This window comes from Solanum lycopersicum, chromosome 12, assembly GCF_036512215.1.
Source record: "Solanum lycopersicum chromosome 12, SLM_r2.1".
NCBI lineage: Eukaryota > Viridiplantae > Streptophyta > Magnoliopsida > Solanales > Solanaceae > Solanum > Solanum lycopersicum.
This window is the reverse complement of record NC_090811.1, coordinates 56,666,830-56,692,872: the sequence shown is the minus strand read 5'-3', so window position 1 is coordinate 56,692,872 and position 26,043 is coordinate 56,666,830. Positions and strand designations below refer to the sequence as shown.

The window sequence follows — 26,043 nt, the reverse complement described above, 5'->3', positions numbered from 1 at the left end:
TCTCTCTTCCTCGTTCGATTCCCCCTCTCTCTCTTGTTCTTTCTATTTTCTTTATTCAAACCCTCTTTCTTTTACCCTAATTAGTATATAATTAAGAATAAAATATGGCAATAAGAACCCACTAATTAACTTAAGGTTACCTCTTTTAACCCCCAAGTAATTAGACTTATTAACTTTAACCCACTAACTTTATAATTAAAGCAGGAATAGTAAAAAACGTCCCTTAAAACGTGCAAAGAAATTCGACCCAGACCGGGATTGCGCAACCTGCGACGGCCCGTCGCGCCTCCGACAGCCCGTCGCGCCTGCAACGGTCCGTCCTGCTGCTCCGTCACAGAGTTAAGAGACTCAATTTCTCTGAAGAGTCTGTGACGGTCCTTCACACCTGTGACTGTCCGTCACACCTGTGACGGCCCGTCCTGCCATTCCGTTACGAAGTTCAGAGAGTCGATTTTCAGTACCTAATTTCATATTTTCTAAGTGTTTTGAAATGAGACCCTGCGACGATCTGTCGTACCCATGACGGTCCGTCGTGGGGTCCGTCGTTTCAGCCAGTTTTCCAGAAATAAAATTTGGTGCTCAAAACGACTAAACAGGTCGTTACAATAGATACCAATTTACCCATCGTTCGTCCTCGAACGATCAAGAAGAAGGAAAACAAGGGCGAAAAGGAGTACCTGAATCTGTAAACGGGTGTGGGTATCTTTCTCGCATATCGGCCTCCTTCTCCCAAGTTGCTTCTTCAACCGGCCGATTCTTCCATTGCACCTTGATGGATGCAATCTCCCTTGACCTCAACTTGCGAACTTCTCTAACTAAAATAGCAACAGGCTCCTCCTCATAAGAAAAATTTTCGTCAAGCAAAACTGAATCCCAACGGATAATGTAGTTTCCATCCCCATGGTAACTTTTCAACATAGACACATGAAATACCGGATGTACTCTGGACAGCCCTGGAGGCAAGGCTAACTCATAAGCCACCTCCCCTACTCGCTTAAGTACTTCAAAGGGACCAATATACCTTGGGCTTAGTTTACCTCTTTTACCAAACGCATCACCCCTTTCATTGGCGAAACTTTCAACAAGACTTGTTCACCCTCCATGAACTCTAAGTCTCTAACCTTTCAATCTGCATATTCTTTTTGCCTACTTTGCGCCACTAGAAGCTTTCCTTGAATAGATTTCACTTTCTCTAAAGAATCCCTCAAAAGGTCCGTACCCCAAGGTCTAACTTCAAATGCATCAAACCACCCAATGGGAGACCTACATCTTCTCCCATATAGTGCCTCAAATGGGGCCATATCAATGCTTGAGTGATAGCTATTGTTGTAGGAGAACTCTGCTAAGGGTAAGAAGCTATCCCAATGTCCTCCAAATTCTATCACACATGCACGAAGCATATCCTCCAACACTTGAATTGTTCGCTCAGACTGACCATCGGTCTGAGGATGGAACGCAGTACTAAGGTCCAACCTAGTACCCAATTCCGCATGCAGTGTTTTCCAAAACATAGAAGTAAACTGCGTACCTTTATCTGATATAATGGAGAGTAGAACCCCATGCAATCGCACCACTTCCGAGATGTAAAGTTTAGCTAACTTCTCTGCATTGTAAGTCACCTTGACCGGAATGAAGTGAGCAGACTTAGTTAACCTATCAACAATTACCCAAATAGAATCAAACTTTCCCAATGTCTTTGGAAGACCAACCACGAAATCCATCGCAATCCTTTCCCACTTCCATTCAGGAATGGGCATTCTCAGAAGTGTTCCTCCGGGCCTCTGGTGTTCATACTTTACTTGTTGACAGTTTGGACATTTGGCAATAAAGTCAATAATATCACGCTTCATTCTACTCCACCAAAAGTGTTGCTTTAGGTCACGGTATATCTTGGTTGCACCCGGATGTATCGAATACCTTGAACTATGAGCCTCTGTCAGAATAGTGTTGATCAAATCATCAACTCGGGGTACACATAACCTTCCCTTAATCCTCAAAACACCTTCCTCATCGATTGTTGCTTCTTTAGCCTCTCCTTGCAACACTTTTTCTCGGATCCGGATCAATTTCTCATCATTAAACTGCTTTCCCCTAATCTTGTCAAGGAAGGAAGATCTTGCCTCCACACAAGCCAAAAATCCTCCCTTCTCATTTACTTCTAACCTCATAAGGTCATTAGCCAGAATCTGAACCTCTCTAGCCAATGGACGTCTAGAAACTTGCAAGTGAGCTAGACTTCCCATGCTTCCCGCCTTTCTACTTAAAGCATCTGCCACAACATTCGCTTTTCCCGGATGATACAAGATAGTGATATTGTAGTCCTTTAGTAGTTCCATCCATCTCCTCAGTCTCAAGTTCAAATCTTTCTGGGTAAATACATACTGTAGACTGCGATGATCCTTGTAGACTTCGCACTTAACTCCATATAAATAATGTCTCCATTGCTTTAATGCAAACACTACCGCAGCCAATTCCAAATCGTGGGTCGGATAGTTACGTTCATGCACCTTTAATTGTCTCGAAGCATAAGCAATCACATTCTTCTCTTGCATTAGTACTGCACCCAAACCAGAGTAGGATGCATCACAATAAACAATGAAGTTCTTACCCTCTACGGGCAAGGTGAGAATGGGTGCGGTAGTCAACAAAGTCTTGAGATTCTGAAAGCTTTCTTCACACTCGTCCGACCATACAAATGGAACATTCTGCTTAGTCAAGTTCGTCAATTGGGAAGCAATGGAAGAGAATCCCTTGACAAATCAACGATAATAGCTAGCTAATCCAACAAAGCTCCTTATTTCTGACACATTAGTAGGTCTTACCCAATTCTTCACTATCTCAATCTTAGAAGGATCCACCATCACTCCATCCTTAGAAACCACGTGCCCCAAGAAGGACACTGCATCTAGCCAAAACTCACACTTAGAGAACTTGGCATAAAGCTTTTTCTCCCTCAACATTTCCAATACCATTCTCAAATGCTCCTCATGTTCCTCCTTACTTTTAGAGTATATCAGTATATCATCAATAAATACGATCACAAAGAGATCCAAATATGGCTTAAAAATCCCGTTCATCAAGCTCATGAACGCAGCAGGGGCATTCGTAAGACCAAAAGACATCACTACAAATTCGTAATGCCCATACCTCGTTTGAAAAGAAGTCTTTGGCACATCCGTTGCCCGTATTTTCAATTGATGATAACCGGATCTCAAGTCAATCTTAGAGAAGACACAAGCACCTTGTAACTGATTGAACAAGTCATCAATGCGAGGAAGAGGATACTTGTTCTTTATGGTTACCTTGTTCAACTGCCGGTAGTCTATGCACATCCGAAAACTCCCATCCTTCTTCTTCACAAACAAAATGGGAGCACCCCAAGGAGATGCACTTGGTCTAATGAAGCCTTTGCTCAACCACTCTTGAAGTTGGGCCTTTAACCCTCTTAACTCCACGGGAGCCATTCTATAAGGGGGTATAGAAATTGGACGAGTGCCCGGTTCAAGATCGATGCAGAAGTCAATATCCCTATCTGGTGGCATACCAGGAAGATCTGTAGGGAATACATCCAAAAACTCACGGACTATCGAAACCAACTCAATCGAGGGTACTTGAGTAGTGTCATCCTTGAGATGTGACAAGAAAGCTAAACACCCTTTACTAACCATTTTTTTAGCATGAAGAAAGGAGATGATATGCACTGGATTAGAAGTGTAGTCACCCTCCCACACTAACGGATCTGTCCCAGGCTTGGCTAATGTCACAGTTTTAGCATTACAATCCAAGATTGCAAAATTTGGAGAAAGCCAAGTCATACCCAGAATTACATCAAAATCAACCATTTCTAAGATAACCAAGTCTACATAAGTGTTACTCCCCACAAAAGTTACCAAACAAGACCTATATACTTTTTCAACTATCACAGACTCACCCACCGGAGTAGAAACACGAATAGGCATGTCAAGTAATTCACAAGGTAAATTTAGACCATTAGCAAATGAACAAGATACATAAGAAAATGTGGATCCAGGACAGAAGCCATGCAATCACAAACCGAAAGGTTACCTGTGATGACAGCATCAGATGTCTCCGCCTCAGATCTCCCCGGGAAAGCGTAACAATGGGCCCTCTCACCTGTCTGTCCGTTGCCCCTACCATATTGTGATGTAGTGGCTCCAGTTTCCCATAACCCCGACCGTTTTGGTGACCACCATTACCTCGACCACCACGTCCTCCAGAATGACGGCCTCTTCCATAACCACCTCTACCTCTAACATTTGGAGGTCTGTAACTCTGTTTTGGACAATACCTCTTGATGTGTCCAGTCTCTCCACATCCATAACACTCTCTGGATTCAAGCATAGGTCTCTCAGAGAAGTGTTGACCGGTCTGAGGTGGACCCCCAACTATAGTCTGTAGTGAAGACTAAATTGGTCAGACTGAGTAACCTCCTGAACCTTGTCCTCTAGAGTAAGTACCGTTGAATCACCTCCCTTTCGAAACCTCTTTGACGTCAATGCCATGGTGAATTCATCTGGCTTCACTCCTTCCACCTCTACCACGAAATCTACCACTTCTTGGAAGGATTTTGCCGTAGCCGCTACCTGTAAGGCTGAAATCCGCAACTCTGACCTCAACCCCTTCACAAAACGACGAATCCGCTCTTGTGGACTGAAACAAAGTTGGGTGGCATATCTTGATAGTGCACGAAACTTAGCCTCATATGCAGTAACCGACATCCTACCTTGCTCTAGACTTAAGAATTCATCTCTTTTCCTATCCCTCAAAGTCCGCGGGATATACTTCTCCATAAACAAACGAGAGAATGATGCCCAAGTCATAGGTGTTGCCTCTGTCGGTTGACACTCAACATGTGATCGCCACCACATTTTGGTGTTCCCTTGAAACTGATAAGTCACAAACTCCACACCAAACCATTCTACTATACCCATCTTGTGTAGTAGCTCGTGACAATCAACCAGAAAATCGTAGGCATCCTCAGATTCAGCACCCTAGAAGACTGGAGGTTTCAATTTCAAGAACTTACTGAAAAGTTCATGCTGATCATTTGTCATTATAGGCCCTGTAGTCAGACGTGGAAACGTGCCTATTTCCAATGAGGCATCAATGCGGGGAGCCATAGTAGCCGCATGTTGTACCTCTGTAACCGGAGGTGTTGGTACAGAAAACACTGGAGGTGCCTGACCCTAATCAGATAACCCACTAAGATAAGCGAGAACCTGATTGATCATCTCTGGGGTAGGTTGGGGTGGCAATCCCTCATTTTGCACTTGTTCAGTTTCCCCTTCCTCCCCTTCTCTTACTACTTCCTCAGTCGGTGAAGGAGTCACCGCCCTAGTATCAGATGGGTTAGGTGCTCGTCCTCTTCCTCTAGAGGACGTCCTCCCACGACCTCTACCACGGCCTCTTGCCGCTACTCTTCCTCGAGCTACAGCCCCAGTGGCCAGCTCAGACGCTTCTTGTCTTGCCGATGTTGATGTTGGCGCGGTTGTTGCTCTAGTTCTAACCATCTGCGAAATAGAGTGAAGATGGTCAGATACCAATTTGTATCACCTAGATACCAATTGGATCCAAGTAATAGCACGAAAGAAAGAAAGAATGGAATTTTCCTAAAGTCTTATAGCCTCTCAAAGAAAAGTAAAGGCGTCCCCCTACCGTTCCTTAAGACTCTACTAGACTCGTTCTTATGTGATGAGACCAACGAACCTAATGCTCTGATACCAAGTTTGTCACGACCCAAAACCGGGCCGCGACTGGCACCCACACTTACCCTCCTATGTGAGCGAACCAACCAATCTAAACCTTAATATTTCAATATAATATCAACAGAAAGTAATGCGGAAGACTTAAACTCATTAACAAAATCAATAACTATTATTATCCCCAAAATCTGGAAGTCATCACCAAAAGAACATCTATGATCAAATTACTAAACTAAGAGTATTCTAAGAAGCTAAAACAAATGAAAGCTAGTCCATGCCGGAACTTCAAGGCATCAAGACATGAGGAAGAAGATCCAGTCCAAGCTAGAAACATTAGCTTACCCTGAAGATCCGATGTGATGAAGATTGGCTAGAATTGCGGTTGAGTTGAAGACGACGGTACGTTTGCTGCACTCCACAAATAACAAGAAGAAAACAATAAAAGTAGGGGTCAGTACAAAACACGGGTACTGAGTAGATATCATCGGCCAACTCAAAATAGAAAACAATATATACCAAGTAATATCATAAAATCAACTATGATACTCAACATGTAGCAACAGCAAGTACTATATCATTAACAATTACCGTCAAGTTCACACATGAGGACTCAAGCCTCAACACCATACTCATTTGGGAATTATGTTCATTAGATTGAGTATATTAACATCTTTCAAGATTCATTATCTTTATTTCTCTTGTGTCGGTACGTGACACTCCGCTCTCTCATATTCATTAATCCTCTTGTGTCGGTACGTGACACTCCGATCCCCTACTACTATGTGTCGGAACGTGACACTCCGATCCCTTAAATCTACGTGTCGGTTCGTGACACCCGATCCTCTAAATCTACGTGTCGGTTCGTGACACCCGATCCCCTAAATCTACGTGTCGGTTCGTGACACCCGATCCCCTAAATCTACGTGTCGGTTCGTGACACCCGATCCCCTAATCTCCTTCTATCAATTCATCAATCCTTCTTTCTTACAAAGGCATCATCAATCTCATTATTTTAGTTCATCACGCCTTCTTTTATACCAAGGCCTCATCATTAACAAGAGATTAGGGTTTTGCAAGATTTGGGATTCAATAACTTCATCATGCTTATATAATCACAATTATATAATTACATCCATGCAAGCATACAATTAAGCACATAGCAGGGTTTACAACATTATCAATACATATCATTCGCTATTAAGAGTTTACTACGAATATCGTAAGAGAAACCATAACCTACCTCCACCGAAGATTAGTCATCAAGCAAGCAAATTCCCAAGCTTTGTTTCTCTCTTCCTCGTTCGATTCTCCCTCTCTCTCTTGTTCTTTCTATTTTCTTTATTCAAACCCTCTTTATTTTACCCTAATTAGTATATAATTAAGAATAAAAGATGGCAATAATAACCCACTAATTAACTTAAGGTTACCTTTTTTAACCCCCAAGTAATTAGACTTATTAACATTAACTCACTAACTTTATAATTAAAGCAGGAATAGTCAAAAACGTCCCTTAAAACGTGCAAAGAAATCTGACCCAGACCGGGATTGCGCAACCTGCGACGGCCCATCGCACCTGCAACGGTCCGTCCTGCTGCTCCGTCACAGAGTTCAGAGACTCGATTTCTCTGAAGAGTCTGTGATGGTCCGTCCTGCCATTCCGTTACGAAGTTTAGAGAGTCGATTTTCAGTACCCAATTTCAGATTTTCTAAGTGTTTTGAAACGAGACCCTGCGACGGTCCGTCGTGCCCATGACGGTCCGTCGTGGGGTCCGTCGTCTCAGCCAGTTTTCCAGAAATAAAATCTGCTGCTCAAAACGACTAAACAGGTCGTTACAACATGTTAGATAATTATTATTTTTTTAACTTTTTCACATCTTTTAAAAAATTTATTTTTCACTCTTCACCTACAATTTTCATTTCATTTGGGTCAATTTCTTAAGATCCAAAATTTCATATTGATGATTCATTTTATTTTTCATTGCTTTGTAATTATTTACTATTACTTCCATAAATACTTATATCATCACCATACTATTTTTTCCTAACTAGATGAAACTATCAATTCATATCAACAATAGCGATTTTAAATTTATGCAAAATTGATATGCTAATTTTTTAGATTTGTTGTTGCTTTACTTATTTCACTTCTTAATGCATATTCAGGTATAAACTAAATAAAGTTATAGTTAGATAAATAATTATTTTGTTAAGGAAAATCAAATCTCAAAGATAAAGGATAAAGAATTTTATGTGGATCTTGAATGTGACTTTCTATTTTTGTGTAGACAAAAAATGTATAAAATGTAGAGTTTAATGAAGGAGAAAGAGAATGGGTTGATATTGGGGTAGGATGTTGTAGGACTTGGGAGTTTCAAGAAGAAACAAACAGGGATTTGGAGGTTTTGAGAAAGGGCTAGAGAGGTTTGAAGAAGAAGAAGAATGGGTTAGGTCGGTTTTTGTTTTTCATTATAATATAGTGGGACCCCTTTTTTTCAAAAAGAAAAAACATACACACCTTCAATTTTTTTACCACGTCATCTATTAAAGTGGTATTAAATTCACTTGAAATAAGTTAAGGGGGATAAATAATTACACGTAAAATTAAAGTTCTAAAGTAAGTTATGCGGACAAATTTAGAAGGGATTTTATTTATTTTCCCTTTAAACTCATGGCAAAATGAGCTCATACATACTTAGAAAAAAAAAGAAACAAAAAAGGAAAATTCTGGAAGTAGCTAAAGAAATCCAACTTGAAAACTAAATCCAATTTTTTTTTAAAGAATCGAAGTCTTTCCACCTAAGTATTAGTTACTTACTATAGAACTTATTCGTGCTTCGCGCGGTCGTAGAGAAACGTTAGATATCAATTACTTTTTTCGTCCATTTTTATTTGCTTACTGTATTAATAGTAGATATCAAATAATACTTGTCCAGTTTGTAAATTAATGAATTATTTATTTATTTGTGTATATTTTATCATACTATTAGATACTACTCAATATTTAATACATTGTTCAAAATATTAAATTTAATATATTTAAAATGTAATATAATATTACCCTATTATTTATTGTTTCTTAAGGCGTTTGTTTAATAGTGATGACTACCGAAGAATTTAGCTCATCTTTTTATAATCGCAAAAAATTTAAAATTGTTTAAACTCCCTCTAACTTTTAAAAATATTATCCTTGAGCCCTCGGGAGGTTTACTTCATGAAGTTTCGCCGCAAATTAATTAGTGGTGTTTGTTTAGACACCTTAGAGGGAAAAATGACATTATTTTTTATATAATTTGAAAATAAAATATTTTGTTAATAGTTAGCAGACGAAACATAAGTTATTATTTTGACAAAAAAAACGTATAAAATACAAAATAAAAGAAAAATCATAGAAAGAAAATATAAAAAAGTGCACTAATTTTTCTACAATCTTATTCATTAAATGTAGAAGGAAACAATACGAAATCAATGCACAATCTTGTGAGCTCTTGTCGATGTCCATTCCCTCAATTTGCTTAAAGAGCTAATAATACGATAATTTCTACAAGTTGTTACTGTTTCCTTCTTTATGGTACTACAATATGAAATATTAAATAATATCATGTCTATTAATTATTTTAGGGTTTATGATAATTCTTTTAAGGGTTTATGATAATTAAAAATGTGAGAGTAGTGAAAATAAAGATCATCAAATTACATTAACCGCTTGTTTAGATGGTTGACTTGTTTGGATTGTTAATCTAATTTTATTGTATCATATAGTAAACTAATCGTAATAATGAAAATTCTCATTGTTCTATAAGAAATGAGTCCTTAACATTACACATTTAATATTACTAAGACGATAAAACATGTATTTTTTTAAAAAAAAAAAAGTAATATAGCAAATATTAAGTAGGAAAAAAATAAAGAAAATCTCCAAGGAGAAAGGTACCGCAAATTCAACTTCTGTAAAATTTCTCAATATCATACTGAATTCTCATAAAATTTAAATATATCTTAAAAGTAAAAATAATTCAATAGAAAACTATATTAGTAGTTTCTTCATAATCGTCAATTATATATGTTTATAAGTACAAAATATTTATATCAATACTTATATTTTCAAGTTAATAAAATCATAACATTTATAAGGAATAATTTTCTTAAATACTTATTTTGTGAATGAATTAGAAATTATTTTTTGGTCAATGATGATTAGATTGCTTTAATCGTAAAATTATATTTTATTTTTTGGATTTTACGTAAGCAATTATTATTTTATATTATTTTTCACTTTCCTAAGTTATGACGAATAGTGTAATTTTTATTAAATAAATAAACAATATACTTGTATTAAAATGAAACAAAAAATAAAAGATAAAAAGAAAGTGCATACACCATCTTTCAAGAGATTATCTCTATTCATTTTGAATGATAATAATTCTATATTAATACTTTTCAAGCGTGATACAATCATTTTATCCTCAATAACATAAAATGTTATATTGATTCAATAATTTTCTATAATCCTTCGACGCCATCCCTCGCTCCTTCATTTTCTTTCCTCTATTATTGGATAATACTTTAATATTGCTTTTCATTGAAAAGTAAATAAAAGAGGAAAAAGGAGAAAAACTTATTACATCAAAATTTGTTATCATACTGAAATTCTTTAACATAATGAAATTTAATTAATTTATGCTACATAGATTCAATATTCCTTAACATGGGTCATTAAGAAATTAGGCATAGATTCAATATTCCACAAAATTGGTCATAAATAAATTAGTTAGCCTGACGTACATATAAATTTTTTAAATAACATGTATTGCGAAAATTCAACATTTTCAAGATTGGTGATAAAAAAATTAGTTAAATTTTCATGCATTTGAATTATAAATGAAAAACATAAAATTCAAATTCAAAATTAATGATATTATAATCCATATACAGCTTTTAAAAGAAGATAGTTGATCTAACCTTATTGAGAGCAACCTATTTACATATATAGGAAAAAAAAACTATACTTACCTTAATGAGGGCAAACTTATTTACATGTAGAGACAAAAATTTATATCATACATGAGGAAAGAGAAAAAAAAGAGATTAAAATAAAATTTAAAAAAAATATTGTTCAACAACGATAAAGTGGATTGTTGAACTTATATATAATCTATATGCAACTTTTAAAAGAATATAGTTGATCTTATCTTATTGAGAGCAAACTATTTACATATAGAGAAAAAAATTATACTTACCTTGATGAGAGCAGACCTATTTACATGTAGAGAAAAATATTATATCATACACGAGGAAAGAGAGAAAAAAAGATGAAAATAAAATCTACAAAACATATTATTCAGCAACGACAAAGTGGATTGTTGAACTTATATATAATCTATATGAAACTTTTAAAAGAATATAGTTCATCTTACCTTATTGAGAGCAACCTATTTACATATAGAGAAAAAAAATTATACTTACCTTGATGAGAGCAAACCTATTTACATATAGAGAAAAAAAATTATATCATACATGAGGAAAGAGAAAAAGAATGATGAAAATAAAATTTACAAAACATATTATTCACCAACGACAAAGTGAAATGTTGAATTTATATTTAAAAGAAGGAGAAAGAATTATTGAACTTACCAAATTTTAATGGAGATATTACAAAGAGAATGAAAGTGAAATCAGTTTGTACAAGAAGGAATATGACATTTTTTGTTTGTATTTGTAAGTAAAAATTGACAGATTTTTTCTCATACATTAATCCTCATAATGATGATATTTAATTTATCCAACCAAAAATAAAAAGATAAGAAAACAGAAGTAACATAAGAAAAATGGAGAGATTTTAAGAAATATTAATATTACATTAATAAGGAAAGAAACAAATGAGATATAATACATCTAATTAAAATGGAAAAATTTTGTAACATAAAGAATATAGAGAGGTTCTAGGAATTAATATTTTTTATTGATAAGGAAAGTTATAAATGGAACAAAACATTATTAGTTAACATATATGATTAGGAGTGATTTGTTGAAGTGCATGTTATTATTGTTCCAATTGTAATTAGACTAAGCTGATAAATTAGTTATACGATTAGTTAGTTAGTTAAGTTTTGGGATTAGTGTGTCAAGAAGTTAGTTAGTCTAAGATTCTAGATTCTTCTTGATTTTTTATTGTGTGTGTGTGTGTGTATATATATATATACACTGTAGTTGTCATGAAGTTAGTTCAATTTTCATTCTCTTTCAATCACACATTTTGTTCCTCTTGATCTTCATCTTCAATATCAGATTTCAAAGCATATTGTTCATCAATGGCAGAATAATTTCTCCAATTCTACTTGATTCAATATGGTATCAGAGCCATAAGGCTTTCTTCATCTTCCGTGATTGTTTTTACTCATCTTCTGCGATTGTTTCTTCTCTCTGTTTTTCAGTTTCAACTGCATTTCATCTTCATCTTCTTCAGTAGCTTAATCTCACTATCATGGAGTCAACTGATCAGGAAGGGACTTCTACTGGCAATCCGTTACCAGTTCACACTGTCCAGGATCTGACCATCGTATTTTACATTCATCCTTCTGAAAGTGCATGATCCACAATAGTTCCAGTTGTTTTTGATGGAACTCGATATCGTTCATGGAGGAGAGCTATTCTTCGAGGCTTATCTGTGAAGAACAAAACTGATTTCATAAATGGCAAAATGCAAAAACCACGCTTGAATTCACCCAATTTTGCTCAATGGGAAAGGTATGATGATATGGTGACATCTTGGATCTTAAATTCTATGCCCAAAGATCTAAGAGATAGCCTACAATATGTTTGATAATTCTAGAGAACTTTGGTATGAATTAGAAAATAGGTATGACCAAACTAATGGAGCCAAATTGTATCAACTTCAATAAGAAATCAATGGTCTCAGTTAGGGTAATTTGGATATCACTGGGTATTACACCAAGATCAGAAAACTGTGGGAAGAACTCAACAATTTGGATACTAAATTACAATGCACATGCTTGTGTACATGTGGTGGAAAATCGAAAATGCACAAAGATGAACTTGATCGAAGACTTATTCATTTCTTAATGGGACTAAATGAAGTGTATACTGTTGTGAGGGGTAGCAATTTGATGATGAATCCGTCCACCATGGCTCAAATACTTTCTATTCTTGTTCATGAAGAATAGCAGAGGGAAGTCAAGCCTCACAGTAAATTCAATCTAGATTCAATTGTTTTTCATGCAAGAGGAGATACTAGTTTGAATTTCAGGACTAACTATTTTCCTAATAGGAACACTGTGGGTACCAACAAACCTCTAAATACGTCTAACTTGTTTTGTGATTATTGTAGGAGAACTGGTCACGTGAAAGAAAAGTGTTACAGGCTTCATGGTTTTCCTCTAGACTTCAAGTTCACAAAGGGTAAAAATGCAGGTACAACAGCTATTGCTAATGGTTTCTCAAAAGAACCAATGAGAGATGGTTGTGAGAAGTCATCTGAAGCAGGCAAATGCAAGGGAAAATGCATGAACAATCAGGACAAGTTTTTACTAATTAGCAACTCAATAACCTGATAAACTTGTTGGATCATATGCAAGTTCAAACAGGAAACAATATTAGTAATACTACACATGAGAATCTAAATGGGGGAGCTGTTAACTTTGCAGGTATCTTGGGTTGTTATTCTTCAATTTCTGATACTGGTGATTTCTCATGCAAATGCCTAAAACTTAATGTTGACTCTTGGATCATAGACTCAGAGGCCACACATAATATGACTTTCAACAAGTTACTTCTTAACAATCTTAGACCTATACATATCCTTTCCTATTCCCTTCCAAATGGCTATAAAGAGAAAGTGACAGAAATTGGTAATGTGCTTTAAAATCCATCATTGACTTTGTATAATGTGTTATTTGTACCTAGTTTTAAGTTCAACTTTATTTCAGTACACTGTTTGGTTTCACATATAAAAGGGATGGTCTGTTTCAATAAATCTTCTTGTTTAATGCAGGACCTTCACTGAAGAGCCCTCTGGAGATTGGTAGAGCACAAAATGGCTTATATTACCTGTGTTTAAGACGTCACACTTCCAATTCTGCAAAATCTCTTCCTGAATCAATTTCTATTGTTACATCTAGTTCATCTAAATCTTGTTTTCTTACTTCTTCTTCTTAGTGTAATCCATGTAATCTTCCACATGATATTTCCACTATAAACTCTTGTAATGTCACATCTACATTCTTGAATAAAAATGATGTTCTTCCTAGCTGTGTTCATACTATTAATGCTTATAATTATGTTATGTCTCATGGAAATTGTGTTGATCACTTGTGGCACAATAGGTTAGGACATGTACCTTTTGTAAAAATCAAAGGTATTTCATGTATTCCTATTTTTTTCTCATCTAAACAATCTTTCACATGTACAATTTGCCCCATGGCTAGATAAGCTAGACTCCCTTTTCCAACAAAATCCATTGTTTCTAGCACCAGCCATTTGATCTTCTTCATATTGATCTTTGGGGACCTTATCATGTTTCAATTTATAACAATTACAAGTATTTGTTAACAATAGTTGATGACTTCAATAGGTCAACCTAGACTCACCTTTTAAGTTGTAAAAGCACTACTCTTCAAACAATAAAATCTTTTATATCTCTTGTAGAGAACTAGTTCAAGACCACTATTAAATCAATAAGAACAGACAATGGTTTAGAATTTACCAACAATGAAATCAACACATATCTTCAAGCCAAAGGAATAATACATCAAAGGACTTGTCATTATATACCACAACAGAATGGTGTAGTGGAAAGAAAACATAAACATCTCCTAGAAGTTGCTAGAGCACTCTTGTACCAATCTAAACTTCCCACTACATCCTGGGAAGAATGTATTTTAACAACCACCTACTTGATTAATAGACTTCCTAATTCAGTGTTAAATAACAAGACACTTTTGAGACACTACATCATATACCACCTACCTATTCACATCTTAGATCTTTTGGATGTTTGTGTTTTCCTACACTAAAAACATACAAAGACAAATTTTATCCAAGATCAATACCTCACATATTTGTAGGATATCCTTGTAACACAAAAGGGTATAAAGTTCTAGACCTAAGCACCAAGAAGATACATATTTCCAGAGATGCGACATTCCATGAAAATGCTTTTTCTTTTGCATTGTCTGAGTGTAATTCTAGTTTTAGTACTGTATTAAGAGCCTTACATGTAGATCCACACATGTTAAAATCTATTGACAACATTTTTAATAAAGTATCAATGATGGATGATGATGTTCCTTTTAATGTCACTAACAATAATATGCCTGAACAATCATTGGCTCCTGATCTTTTATTGGCCCCTGATCTACCATTAGATAACCAAATTTCAAACACCATCATTCAAATACCAACAGATAACCAAATTCCAAACACCATCACTCAACCTCCAAATAAATCTTTAAACCTCAGAAGATCTAGTAGATCACATAAAATTCCTACTTACTTGAAGGAATACACTTACACATTATATTCTTTACAACATCAATCATCAACTCCATCTTCTCATATTGTACTTTCTTTATCTTGTTTATCCCTCACAAGTTCCAATCAAAATTATCAACCTTTGGTTAAAGGTATACTTCATGACAATGAACCATGTTCATATGAGGAGGTAGCACATGATCCTACATGGCAAGCAGCAATGACATCAGAATTTGAGGCATTGTATGCTAATAATACTTGGGATATTGTTAAACTACCCATAGGAAAGAAATCTATTGGGTGCAGGTGGGTTTATAAGATCAACATATGGCTGATGGTACAGTAGAAAGATTGAAAGCTAGGTTGGTTGTGAAAGGTTATACTCAACAGGCTGGTGTTGATTATAATGAAACTTTCTCTCCAGTAGTTAAGATGACTACAATTAGAATTTTGATCAGCATGTATGTTAAAATAGGATGAAATTTGTACTAGGTAGATGTAAACAATGCTTTTCTTCATGGAGAATTATATGAAGAAGTGTATATGGATACACCTCAAAGACTCATGGTGGATGACACAAGGTTATTTTGCAGACTTAAGAAGTCCTTATATGGACTTAAAAAATCAAGTAGACAATGGTATGACAAGTTAACTCAGGTTTTGTGTTCAAGGGGTTATTCTCATTCAAAGAGTGATTACTCTCTATTCTACAGAAAAATTGAGAGCTCTTTGGTTTTTGTTGTTGTTTATGTTGATGATATTGTCTTGATAGGAACTGATGTTGAAGAAATCACAAGCTTATCTTCATGGTAAATTCAGCATCAAGGACTTGTGAAGACTCAAATATTTCCTTTGTCTGGAAGTATCATATAAGGATTCCGGAGTTCTAATTTCACAAAGAAAGTTCACCTTAGATTTGTTGAATGAATTTGAATGTTCAAGCTACTCACCAGTTACATCACCTCTTGAATCTACAGTCAAGCTCAAAGCAAGTGAAGGTTTATTGTTGAGAGATCCTACATACTACGGAAAGTTGGTAGAAAGTTGAATTTCTTAACTAACACAGGAATTGACATATCATTTAGTATCCAACATCTTAGTCAGTTTCTTCAGAATCTCAGAGAACCACATCTCAAGGTTGCATATCATGTTTTAAGATATCTAAAAACTGATCCTTGTTTGGGTATATATTTGTCCAACAGCACAGTTTGTTCAATAACTGCATATTATGATTCAGATTGGGTTGCATGTCCTGATACAAGAAATTCAGTAAGTGATTATGTAGTTTTAATGGGAAACAATCCTTTTAGCTGGAAATCCAAGAAGCAAACAACTATATCTTTATCCTCAGTAGAGGCAGAATACAGAGTAACTAGAAAAGTGGTGGGAGAAAGAGTATGGCTTGAAAGGTTGTTGACAGAGCTGAACTTGACATGCACCTTGCCCATATCTGTCTTCTGTGATAGTCAGGCAGCTATCCACATAGCCAAGATTCCTGTGTTTCATGAGAGAACGAAACACATAGAGGTAGACTGTCATTTTGTGAGAAACAAGTTGCAACAAGGTCTCATTGCACTCCATTACATTCCTACTGAAAATCAGCTGGCAGATGTTCTAACTAAAGCCATGCCAAATATTCAACATTCCAAGATATTACACAAGTTGTTTGTGAGCTTCCCACCTACAACTTGAGGAGGGGTGTTGAGATAAATGCTATTATTGTTCAAATTGTAATTAGACTGAGTTGACAAATTAATTATATGATTGGTTAGTTAGTTAAGCTTTGGGATTAGTGTGTCAAGAAGTTAGTTAGTCTAAGATTCTAGATTCTTCTTGGTTTTTGATTGTGTATATATAGATTATAGTTGTCATGAAGTTAGTTCAATTTTTCATTCTCTTTTAATCACACATTTTGTTCCTCTTAATCACACATTTTGTTCGTCTTGATCTTCATCTTCAATATCAGATTTCAATGCATATTGTTCATCAATGGCAGAATAACTTCTCCAATTCTACTTGATTCAATATTATTTCAATAAATGCTAATAATAATTAATAAGGAAATATATAGTTTGTCATGAAGATTTTAGAATAGAAAATAACCAAAAATTTCAAAATTCTAACAAAATAGCTAAATAGTCATTTTGGCCATTGAGACATGTGACATCATCATTCTTAGATTAAGATTTATATTACCATATAGATTTTTAAATATTATTATACATTGATAAAAATCAATCAGATAAGTTTAATTTATTATTTTGTAAATAGTGTATATTAACTTACAATAAATTGAATATTCAACAAGCAATAATTTATGCATTTTTACATAACTAAATTCTACCTAACTAAGAGCTTATTTGACATTGTTATTAGAAGACCAGAATCAATTATTTTGAGTAAAACACTTATATTTTATAAAATGAGGTATTTGATTAATCAATAAATACATAAAAATAGAAGCAGTTTTTCTACTGTTGGGAAGAAGCTAAAATTTTCTATTTCCTCTGTCCCTATTTAGTTGTCCACTTTAAAAGTTATACACATATTAAGACACCAATGTTTATCATAGATTAGTTATAATTACCCTTAACTTAAAAGATTATGCAACTACCAAAGTATAATAGATATATTTCTAGTTTCAAAAAGCATGCATTAAACCTTAGTAGTACTAGAAATTTTTTAGAATTAAATAAGACATATTAGGAAAAAGATTGTTATCCTTTCTTGATTTGTTGAAATGGATAACTAAATAGGAACAGATATAAAAAAAAGGGAAAAGGGTCAAATATGCCCTTGTACTTTTCGAAAAGGTTTAAATATGCCCTCCGTTTAAAGTTTGGTCCATTTATACCCTCGCCGTCCAATTATTGGTACAAATATACCCTTATGGGCGTTAGTTGGCCACCTCAAAATTTCCAACGCATTTTACTTTTTATTAATTACCCAAATGGATTTTCCATGTAATTTTTATTTTACAGCGTGGCATTTATATTACAAAAGAGAAAGGGTCAAATATGCCCCTAAAAATCCGACCCATTAAACTTACCCATATTTTAAGGTTCAATTATACCCTTTTATTACCCGGATCCGACCCAAAACCCATATCCCTTTTCCCCAAATTTTATTACCCGTATCCGACCCAAAACCCATATCCCTTTTCCCCCCAAAACAAATCCCTAATTTCCTAAACTTCCTTTTCCCCCAAGAACACAAATCGCGGCGCATTAGGGTTCTTGAAGACTTGCAGAAATTGCGGCGGCGCTAGGGTGTTCATTTTGAGGAGCTCGAATAAAAGAGTGTTCTAGTCATCTCCAATCATCTTCTTACACTTTCTCCTTTAAAAATGAGTCGGGACTCGACTGTTTCAAGTCTGTCGATGGTAAAATGTCAATGTGGTATTGTGGCGAAGATTTTCACGGCTTTCACTCCAACTAATGCTGGAAGACGCTTTTATAAGTGTGCTAATCCTAATGTAAATTTATCATACAATTTCGTTAATTTTCATATTTTTTTTGAGTATTGATTTTAAGTTCATAATTGTACAGGGTTATAAATGTGCTTATTGGAAATGGGTTGATGATCCGCTCCATCCTAGAGTTGCAAATCTAATCCACAATTTAAAGAAGGAAAACGATTATCTTCATCGTGAAAACAAAAGTTTGGAGACGAAGATGGCTGATCTTGAAAAGTATTTGGCATCTGAAATTGAAGAAAAATGTGAACGTCTAAATGAAGAGGTTGTTATCGATAATGAAGATGTTGTTATCGATAAGTCTAAGACAAAAGTTGATCAAATATGGATTGTGATAGTTATGTTGTGGTGTTGTTTTGCAGCATTCATCACATTCTGGGTAATGAAGTAGGAAGGAAAATAGGAATTTCTATCAGTTTGTAATCTTTAACTTTTTCATCCTTAACTTAGAAAACGTTAAACATGTGTGATGTGTTGAATTGTAGTAGTTGATGACTTGAATTGTAGGAGTTCATGACTTGAATTGTAGCAGACATTTTGATTTATATGGTATGTTAAGTTCGATGTCACCATTTCTTGCTTTTCTTTTTGGTGATGGCATAATTGTGTTTGATGAAACACAAGAAGTTTAGGGGGCATATTTAAACCTTTAAACGCAGGGCATATTTAAACCTTTAAATGGGGGGCACATTTAAACCTTTAAATGGGGGGCATATTTAAACATTTAAACGGGGGCATATTTAAACCTTTAAACGGGGGCATATTTAAACCTTTTCGAAAAGTTTAGGGGCACATCAATTCTGTTAGTTGACTATATGGTTCTGTACATATTGAGTTATTTCTATGTGTTTTGATGTAAACCTTAGGCAAATAAAACACACTCAAAAGAAGACGTCTTAAATTCACAATGACAAGACAAACCACAACAAAAAAAGGTGTCTGTGATGCCATTCTATGAAGGCATATGAAAGTTTCACCTAACTTAATACTCATTAGCAATATTGTTAACCATGAGCATTAACACAAATTAACATAGAAAATAAATTACAATAAATCATCTACAACAGGATTTCTGCCCTTAACCCCCATCATCTTGATTCTTTTCTTTTTTGCTTGCATTTGCACATGTCCAGCAGGGACAGCTTCTTTTCCCTTCCATGTTGTTTTGATCGGAGAATAAGGCAGATTAGTTGGCACTGAGGCACCAGTGTGATCTCCATAAAACTGAATTTTTCTTGCACCAATTGGAACAACCCTTTTTTTCAACTTCTCAGCCCTCAATTCTGATTCACAAATCACCATTGGTCTTAGAGGTGGGTCTTCTTCATCTTCAACATTAGGACCATATGGTTCAAACTCTTGTGTTACAGCCTCAGCCCCAGTTTCAGCTTCAATTCCACCCTCAACATCAGAACCGTGTTCATTGTTAGACATTGGCCTTTTGCCTTTCTTCGAATGTGCATTATTTTCAGCACACTATTCCTGTAATTTTTTTTGTATTTAGATTAATTAGCTTACAATTAAAAACATGGAAAACCATGAAAAACATGTAATATTGTGCTTACCTTGTAACAGGACCTGACATTGTGATTTGATTCACCACAGTTGTTACATGTCATTTGAGTGCCTTTTCTAGACTGAGACCATTCACCCTTTCTTTTTCTTGCTTCATCTGGTTCTCTATTCCTTTTCATTTTTGGTCTACCCAATTGTTTCACAACATTAGTAGGCAACATTGCACTTGAAGGATCAACCTTCCAAAACTTTTGACCTCTTACAGGCTGCATCTTGTTTTTATATGTAAGCATGTAAGCCTCCTTGCTATACCACCAATGTATTTCAGTTATTGGATTTACTTTTTTGTGTGTCAATGCTTTGATGGCATGCTGGCAGGGAATACCTGATAAATCCCAAATTCTGCAAGTGCATCTCTTTTCCTTTAGATTGACAGTGTGTCTATCTTCTCCATCAGACACTTCATAGCCCCAATCTCCATTGAACTCCACCTTACAAGTGTGTGCAAATGCCCTGTAATCGATGTACAACTTCATGCATTCCGGACTGAAATCTATAACCCAAGTCTTCAACTTCTTTTCATTATTCACTAGCAATCTAATCACTTGTACTCTTATTTCTTCTAACATCTTGATTATTGGCTTGGCTCTAGCCTCAAGAATCCATGCATTGAATGATTCAGTGAAGTTGTTATCAACCATCATGTTCTTACACTGAGTATCAAAATAAGCTCTACACCATGCCTTTGGTGGATACTTTACCAAATTTCTTGCACCATCTTCTGATAGTTTCCCCAACTTATTTAATTGGTCCTTGAACTCTTCAACATAGGAACTCCAAGCACACCACCACATCAGCTTCCTCATTTGACCACTCCTCCATTTTCTGCACCAGTTACTCTCAATGTGTCTCACACAATACCTATGTTGAGCTTCAGGCAACACTTTGACAACAGCATCTATCAGTCCCTGTAACAGTGAAAGTTGAGAATAAATAAGTGTTAAAAACAGAAGTACAGTGAGTACAAGTTGAGTAAAAACAGTTGGTACATTATGTTAAAGAGTGTGTAAAAACAATGAATAAATTTGTGAATGAAAGTGAATTAAAAACAACATCATACCTTTTGCATATCCGAAATGAATGTGACTTCTGCACCATCTTTAAGGTCCAAAGACCCCTTCAATAACTCAATAAACCAGCACCATGTATTGCTTGTTTCTTTGTCCACTATTGCCCATGCTAGTGGATAGAAACTGTTCATAGAATCTTGTCCTAGAGCAACCAACAGAACACCCTAACATATACCTTTCAAAAATGTACCATCAAGTCCAATAAATGGCCTCAAACCAGATTTCCACCCTTTCTTAAGAGCATCAAAGCAGATGTACATCCTTAAAAATTTTCTTTTTCCTTCAGCCAGGGCATCCTTAGAGATATTTATCAAAACATCACTTCCGGGATTGGATTGCTTAAGCTCTTGTGCATAAGCCTCAAGCTTGTTGTAGTCATCAATAAAACTTCCATCCAACTTCTCAAGAGCCATCCTCTTAGCCCTTTTAAGTTTAGACTGACACACATTCAATTTTAAGTCATTTTCAAGCTCTCCTCTCATATCTTTTACCTTATACTTGGGATTATTTTGAAGCTTGTTCTTGAAGTATTGAGCTAAAGTAACTGCATCAGCTCTAGCATTAAAAAAGGTCTCCTCACATGTGTGCTTATTGATGAAAGTCTTTATCTTAAACCCTTCAGTTTTTCCATCTTTTGAAATCAAACACCTAAAGGGACATCCTATATCACAACCATACCTAGTTCTCTTTGTATCACCTTTTATTATAGTCAAAGCCCTTTTGTTAGCGAATGCATAATAATTCATAACCTGTCTACCTTCTTTCATGTCTTTAAATGTCATACCAACTTGCAATTCTTTGAAGCTTTCCAACTTGTCACCTACTACTCTTCCCCTTTCTTTGCTAATAGCATCCATCCACTCTAAATCGCATTCCTCACCCTCAGAAAGATCCATTCATCAACAGAACCAGGACTGTGTTCACAATATGTACCAACCTCAACATCTACACAACATGATTCAACATATTGTGTGATATTTTGGGCAACGACAGTGAACTCACCCTCCTCCACAACAAAGAAGTTGACGACTTTAAATTTCTCACATAGAAGGCTAAGGATGGCCCTAATTCCATCATCCCCATCTACTATATAATACTTTTCAGAGGGCCCAGTGACTAATAATTGTTTAACTCGAGAAAACCCTAGCTTGGAAATAAACTCATCACATATATCTTTATGACTCAATAATTCATGGTCAAAATTTAGCCAAGAGTGCACCAATTTCTTAGTGTAAGCCAACAGAGGTAAAATGACCCAACTACCCCCGTAGTTGAACACAATTTCAACTTCATCAAGCATTCTTCAAAATCACATGAAAAAAACAGTAAAATCAGAGAGACCACTCAAACCAAACACATTAAAAGCTGCAAAAATAAAATAAAGTAAGCCCTAAAAGACAAACAACATCTCGAGACCACCAAAAGAGAAACAAAACAAAGCTATCAAAGGCATAAAAGTACATCATTTTAAAACAAAACAATACATTTCAAGTGATTTCGATACACGTCGACTTTACTTAAATAACCCTAACTCATAAGAAAATGTAACCCTAATCGAATATATAATTTACTGAAGGGAGAAACTTACCTTCAACCCGTAGATTTTCTAACCCTAGCACCGCCGCAATTTCTGCAAGTCTTCAAGAACCCTAATGCGCCGCGATTTGTGTTCTTGGGGGAAAAGGAAGTTTAGGAAATTAGGGATTTGTTTTGGGGGGGGAAAGGGATATGGGTTTTGGGTCGGATACGGGTAATAAAATTTGGGGAAAAGGGATATGGGTTTTGGGTCGGATCCGGGTAATAAAAGGGTAATAAAAGGGTATAATTGAACCTTAAAATATGGGTAAGTTTAATGGGTCGGATTTTTAGGGGCATATTTGACCCTTTCTCTTTTGTAATATAAATGCCACGCTGTAAAATAAAAATTACGTGGAAAATTCATTTGGGTAATTAATAAAAAGTAAAATGCGTTGGAAATTTTGAGGTGGCCAACTAACGCCCATAAGGGCATATTTGTACCAATAATTGGACGGCGAGGGTATAAATGGACCAAACTTTAAACGGAGGGCATATTTAAACCTTTTCGAAAAGTACAGGGGCATATTTGACCCTTTTCCCTAAAAAAAATATGGACACGTAAATAGGGAGAGAGGGAGTACTTCTTAAGAGAAGCAGAAGCAAAAATTTATTTATTCTAAGACCAAATTAGCCCTACGCTACCATATGTACATATTTACCAATATATCTCCTATATTTATTTATTTATTTTTTAGGTGAGTTTTTCTTATGTAGCTATTTAATTTATGAAATGATTTTTAAATTTATTTTGCTTGATATTTTTAATCATATTTAAATCATCATGTTTATATCATATTAATATTTAATCTAATTATTTATTCATCTATATATAATATTGATGAAAAATTTGAATATATTTATATTTTAATATAATAACAATAACTTTTAATTAAAAAATTTCTAATATATATTCTAAATAATTATAATATTAAAAGTGCATTAATATTTGCATTTTTTGTCATTTGACTCTCAATATATACTTTTAAAAAAAGTTAGCCAAACACAATTTGATTATCAAGAATAGTTTTCAAATAAATCAATCAAACACAAATTACATTTTTACAAAAACATTCTTCTAAAAAGCTATTCTTTTTTTTAAAAAAATGCTTCTAAAAATAAATAATTTTTAACAACAATAAATCAAAAGACTCTTACATACATACATAATTAATATTGATATAACTAATATACACGTTACTCTAACTTTCCACTAAACGATCCCTAAATTCATGCTCCATCTTCCTGTACCCCAAATTAAACCATAATATAATTATGTATTGTTGGATTTTTACTTCAATATCGGGCCTTGTCATTTAATTAACTTCCGGGTTGGTTCTTTCGGGGTCTAACAATTAACTTTAAAATAATATTTTGTTTGTCCAGTAATGTGTCTATTATTGATTTGATATAAGGATTAAGAGACAATAAATAATAGGAATAATTTTATCTAATTATTTTTATTGAAGTATAAGTCATTTAATCATTAAAAATTAACAACATTTAGTACTTCGCAAAGATAAAATAGATTGAATAATGTATTAATTTTATAAATTTAACAAATATTATTAGATATTCTAAATTAATATAGTAGACAAATAAAATAAAATAAAAAATAAAAAGAGAACAATTTTTTTTTATGGATTAGGCATAGTTTTTAATGAATAAACTTGGGTCCACACACCAGTAATCTACCTTTCGTCAAACACAAGACTGTCTCCCAATTTATTTATTCATTCACATAGAATTATTAATCATGCACCTTGAAAATTTGGGACTTATAGCAAATAATAAAATATTGCTTTACTAATTCTTCTATTCCTAATTAATTCCTAATTACTTGTGCATTTTTGAATTAATATATCTATTAAAAAATAATAATTGATATAGTAAATTTATTATTTTACCAATATTAATTATAAAATGGATGAACTAAAAAATTTAAAATTTTTAATAAATAAACATAAATTAATTTATTTTGATTAATTAAACTTACCAATGAACATAAATTAATCATTAGTTTCTTTAGTTGGTCAAATTCATACTTTCAAGATTAATAACTCTCAAGGATAAAATAGTGTATTTATGAAATGGTTTTGTAAAATAACAAGCATTAAAGACCATATTCTTTTGGTAAAGACGATATATAAATATGAATGAAGGGAGTATCAATATACTCTTTAATCTTATGATCTGAAGGTCATGTGAAATGTTGACTGAAAAAGGAAACATCGTTTGATTTGTATTTAGTGTGGTCTTAAGGCTATATGAAAAATTCGAATTAAAGAGTTAAAAAATAATGAGATTTATTTTTGTATACAAGTCATTTAATTTAATTGGTTTTTCATATGAATGCCTTGAAAGGTGAATGATTTTAATAAAAGAATACATTTATTTTTGTATTTAAGTCTAATAAAATAAATATATATGTGGTATGTTAGAAAAAAAAAATGAAACTTATTCTTATATTTTTATAGTTTCATATATATATTGTGTGTGACATATCAAAGATTTTAACGTCATGGCCTATTACTTTTAAATATATATTTTTTGTATGTAAAATTAACTTGAGTTCATTTAATTTTAAAACGTTAATTTAAGTTTGTTCAACAACTCTCAGCCTATTTTTTTTTTTTAAGACAAAAATAAGGTCAGTACGCGAAAATAATAATAAAAATATATTTTATACTACTAACTAGTAAATCTGTGCTCCAAAAACTTCTATATTTTGACGAATGACTTTCACGAGATTTCGTATAATATGTTGAAAGATTTCTATAATTGTATAAAAATAAAATTACACATATATTGGGTCATGCTCATACAAATTTCAAAAACCAGTTTCATAATTTATAACAAACCACTTAATTATATAATTTACAATATATTTTACGGAAAAGAATCAAATTAAATTGCTTCTATACTATACGAAATAAACCACTTCATTACATTTTGATATCTAAAATGCACTCGCCGTTGTTCTAAAAGACCACAAATATACTCAAAAATTAACAACCCAATTTTTTAGTCTGATAGGTTTGAGTTCGATTTAACTTTATTTTTTCTTTTAATATCAAACAAAATCAAATTAGAAATCTTTTTTCTTCAATGTCAAACCAACTAAACTAAATCATAAATC

The 26,043-nt window shown here is 34.1% G+C and overlaps 2 protein-coding genes across 2 annotated transcripts; one reads left to right on the top strand and one right to left on the bottom strand.

Moving 5' to 3' along the window:
- Positions 1 to 18,555: 18,555 nt before the first annotated feature.
- Positions 18,556 to 19,075, top strand: LOC101245598 (uncharacterized). The gene is made up of 2 exons (XM_004231241.2): positions 18,556 to 18,684; positions 18,758 to 19,075. Exons 1-2 carry the CDS (start codon positions 18,556 to 18,558, stop codon positions 19,073 to 19,075), a joined length of 447 nt encoding a protein of 148 aa, XP_004231289.2.
- A 653-nt stretch (positions 19,076 to 19,728) lies between these two features.
- LOC101259618 (uncharacterized) lies at positions 19,729 to 22,225 on the bottom strand. Its single transcript, XM_004252413.1, has 4 exons — positions 21,520 to 22,225; positions 21,320 to 21,471; positions 20,250 to 21,167; positions 19,729 to 20,133 (listed from the first exon to the last, which is right to left on the bottom strand). The coding sequence occupies exons 1-4, from the start codon at positions 22,223 to 22,225 to the stop codon at positions 19,729 to 19,731; spliced, it is 2,181 nt and encodes a 726-aa protein (XP_004252461.1).
- Between the last annotated feature and the right edge of the window lie 3,818 nt (positions 22,226 to 26,043).

Excerpts from the sequence above, each read along its gene's own strand:
- LOC101245598 (XM_004231241.2), top strand. The coding sequence starts at position 18,556 with ATGAGTCGGGACTCGACTGTTTCAAGTCTGTCGATGGTAAAATGTCAA. Across the intron at positions 18,685-18,757 it reads ATAAGTGTGCTAATCCTAAT|GGTTATAAATGTGCTTATTG; the intron begins GTAAATTTATCA and ends ATAATTGTACAG.
- LOC101259618 (XM_004252413.1), bottom strand. The coding sequence starts at position 22,225 with ATGGATCTTTCTGAGGGTGAGGAATGCGATTTAGAGTGGATGGATGCT. Across the intron at positions 21,472-21,519 it reads GCCATTTATTGGACTTGATG|GACAAGATTCTATGAACAGT; the intron begins GTACATTTTTGA and ends TGGTTGCTCTAG. Across the intron at positions 21,168-21,319 it reads TCATTTCGGATATGCAAAAG|GGACTGATAGATGCTGTTGT; the intron begins GTATGATGTTGT and ends TCACTGTTACAG.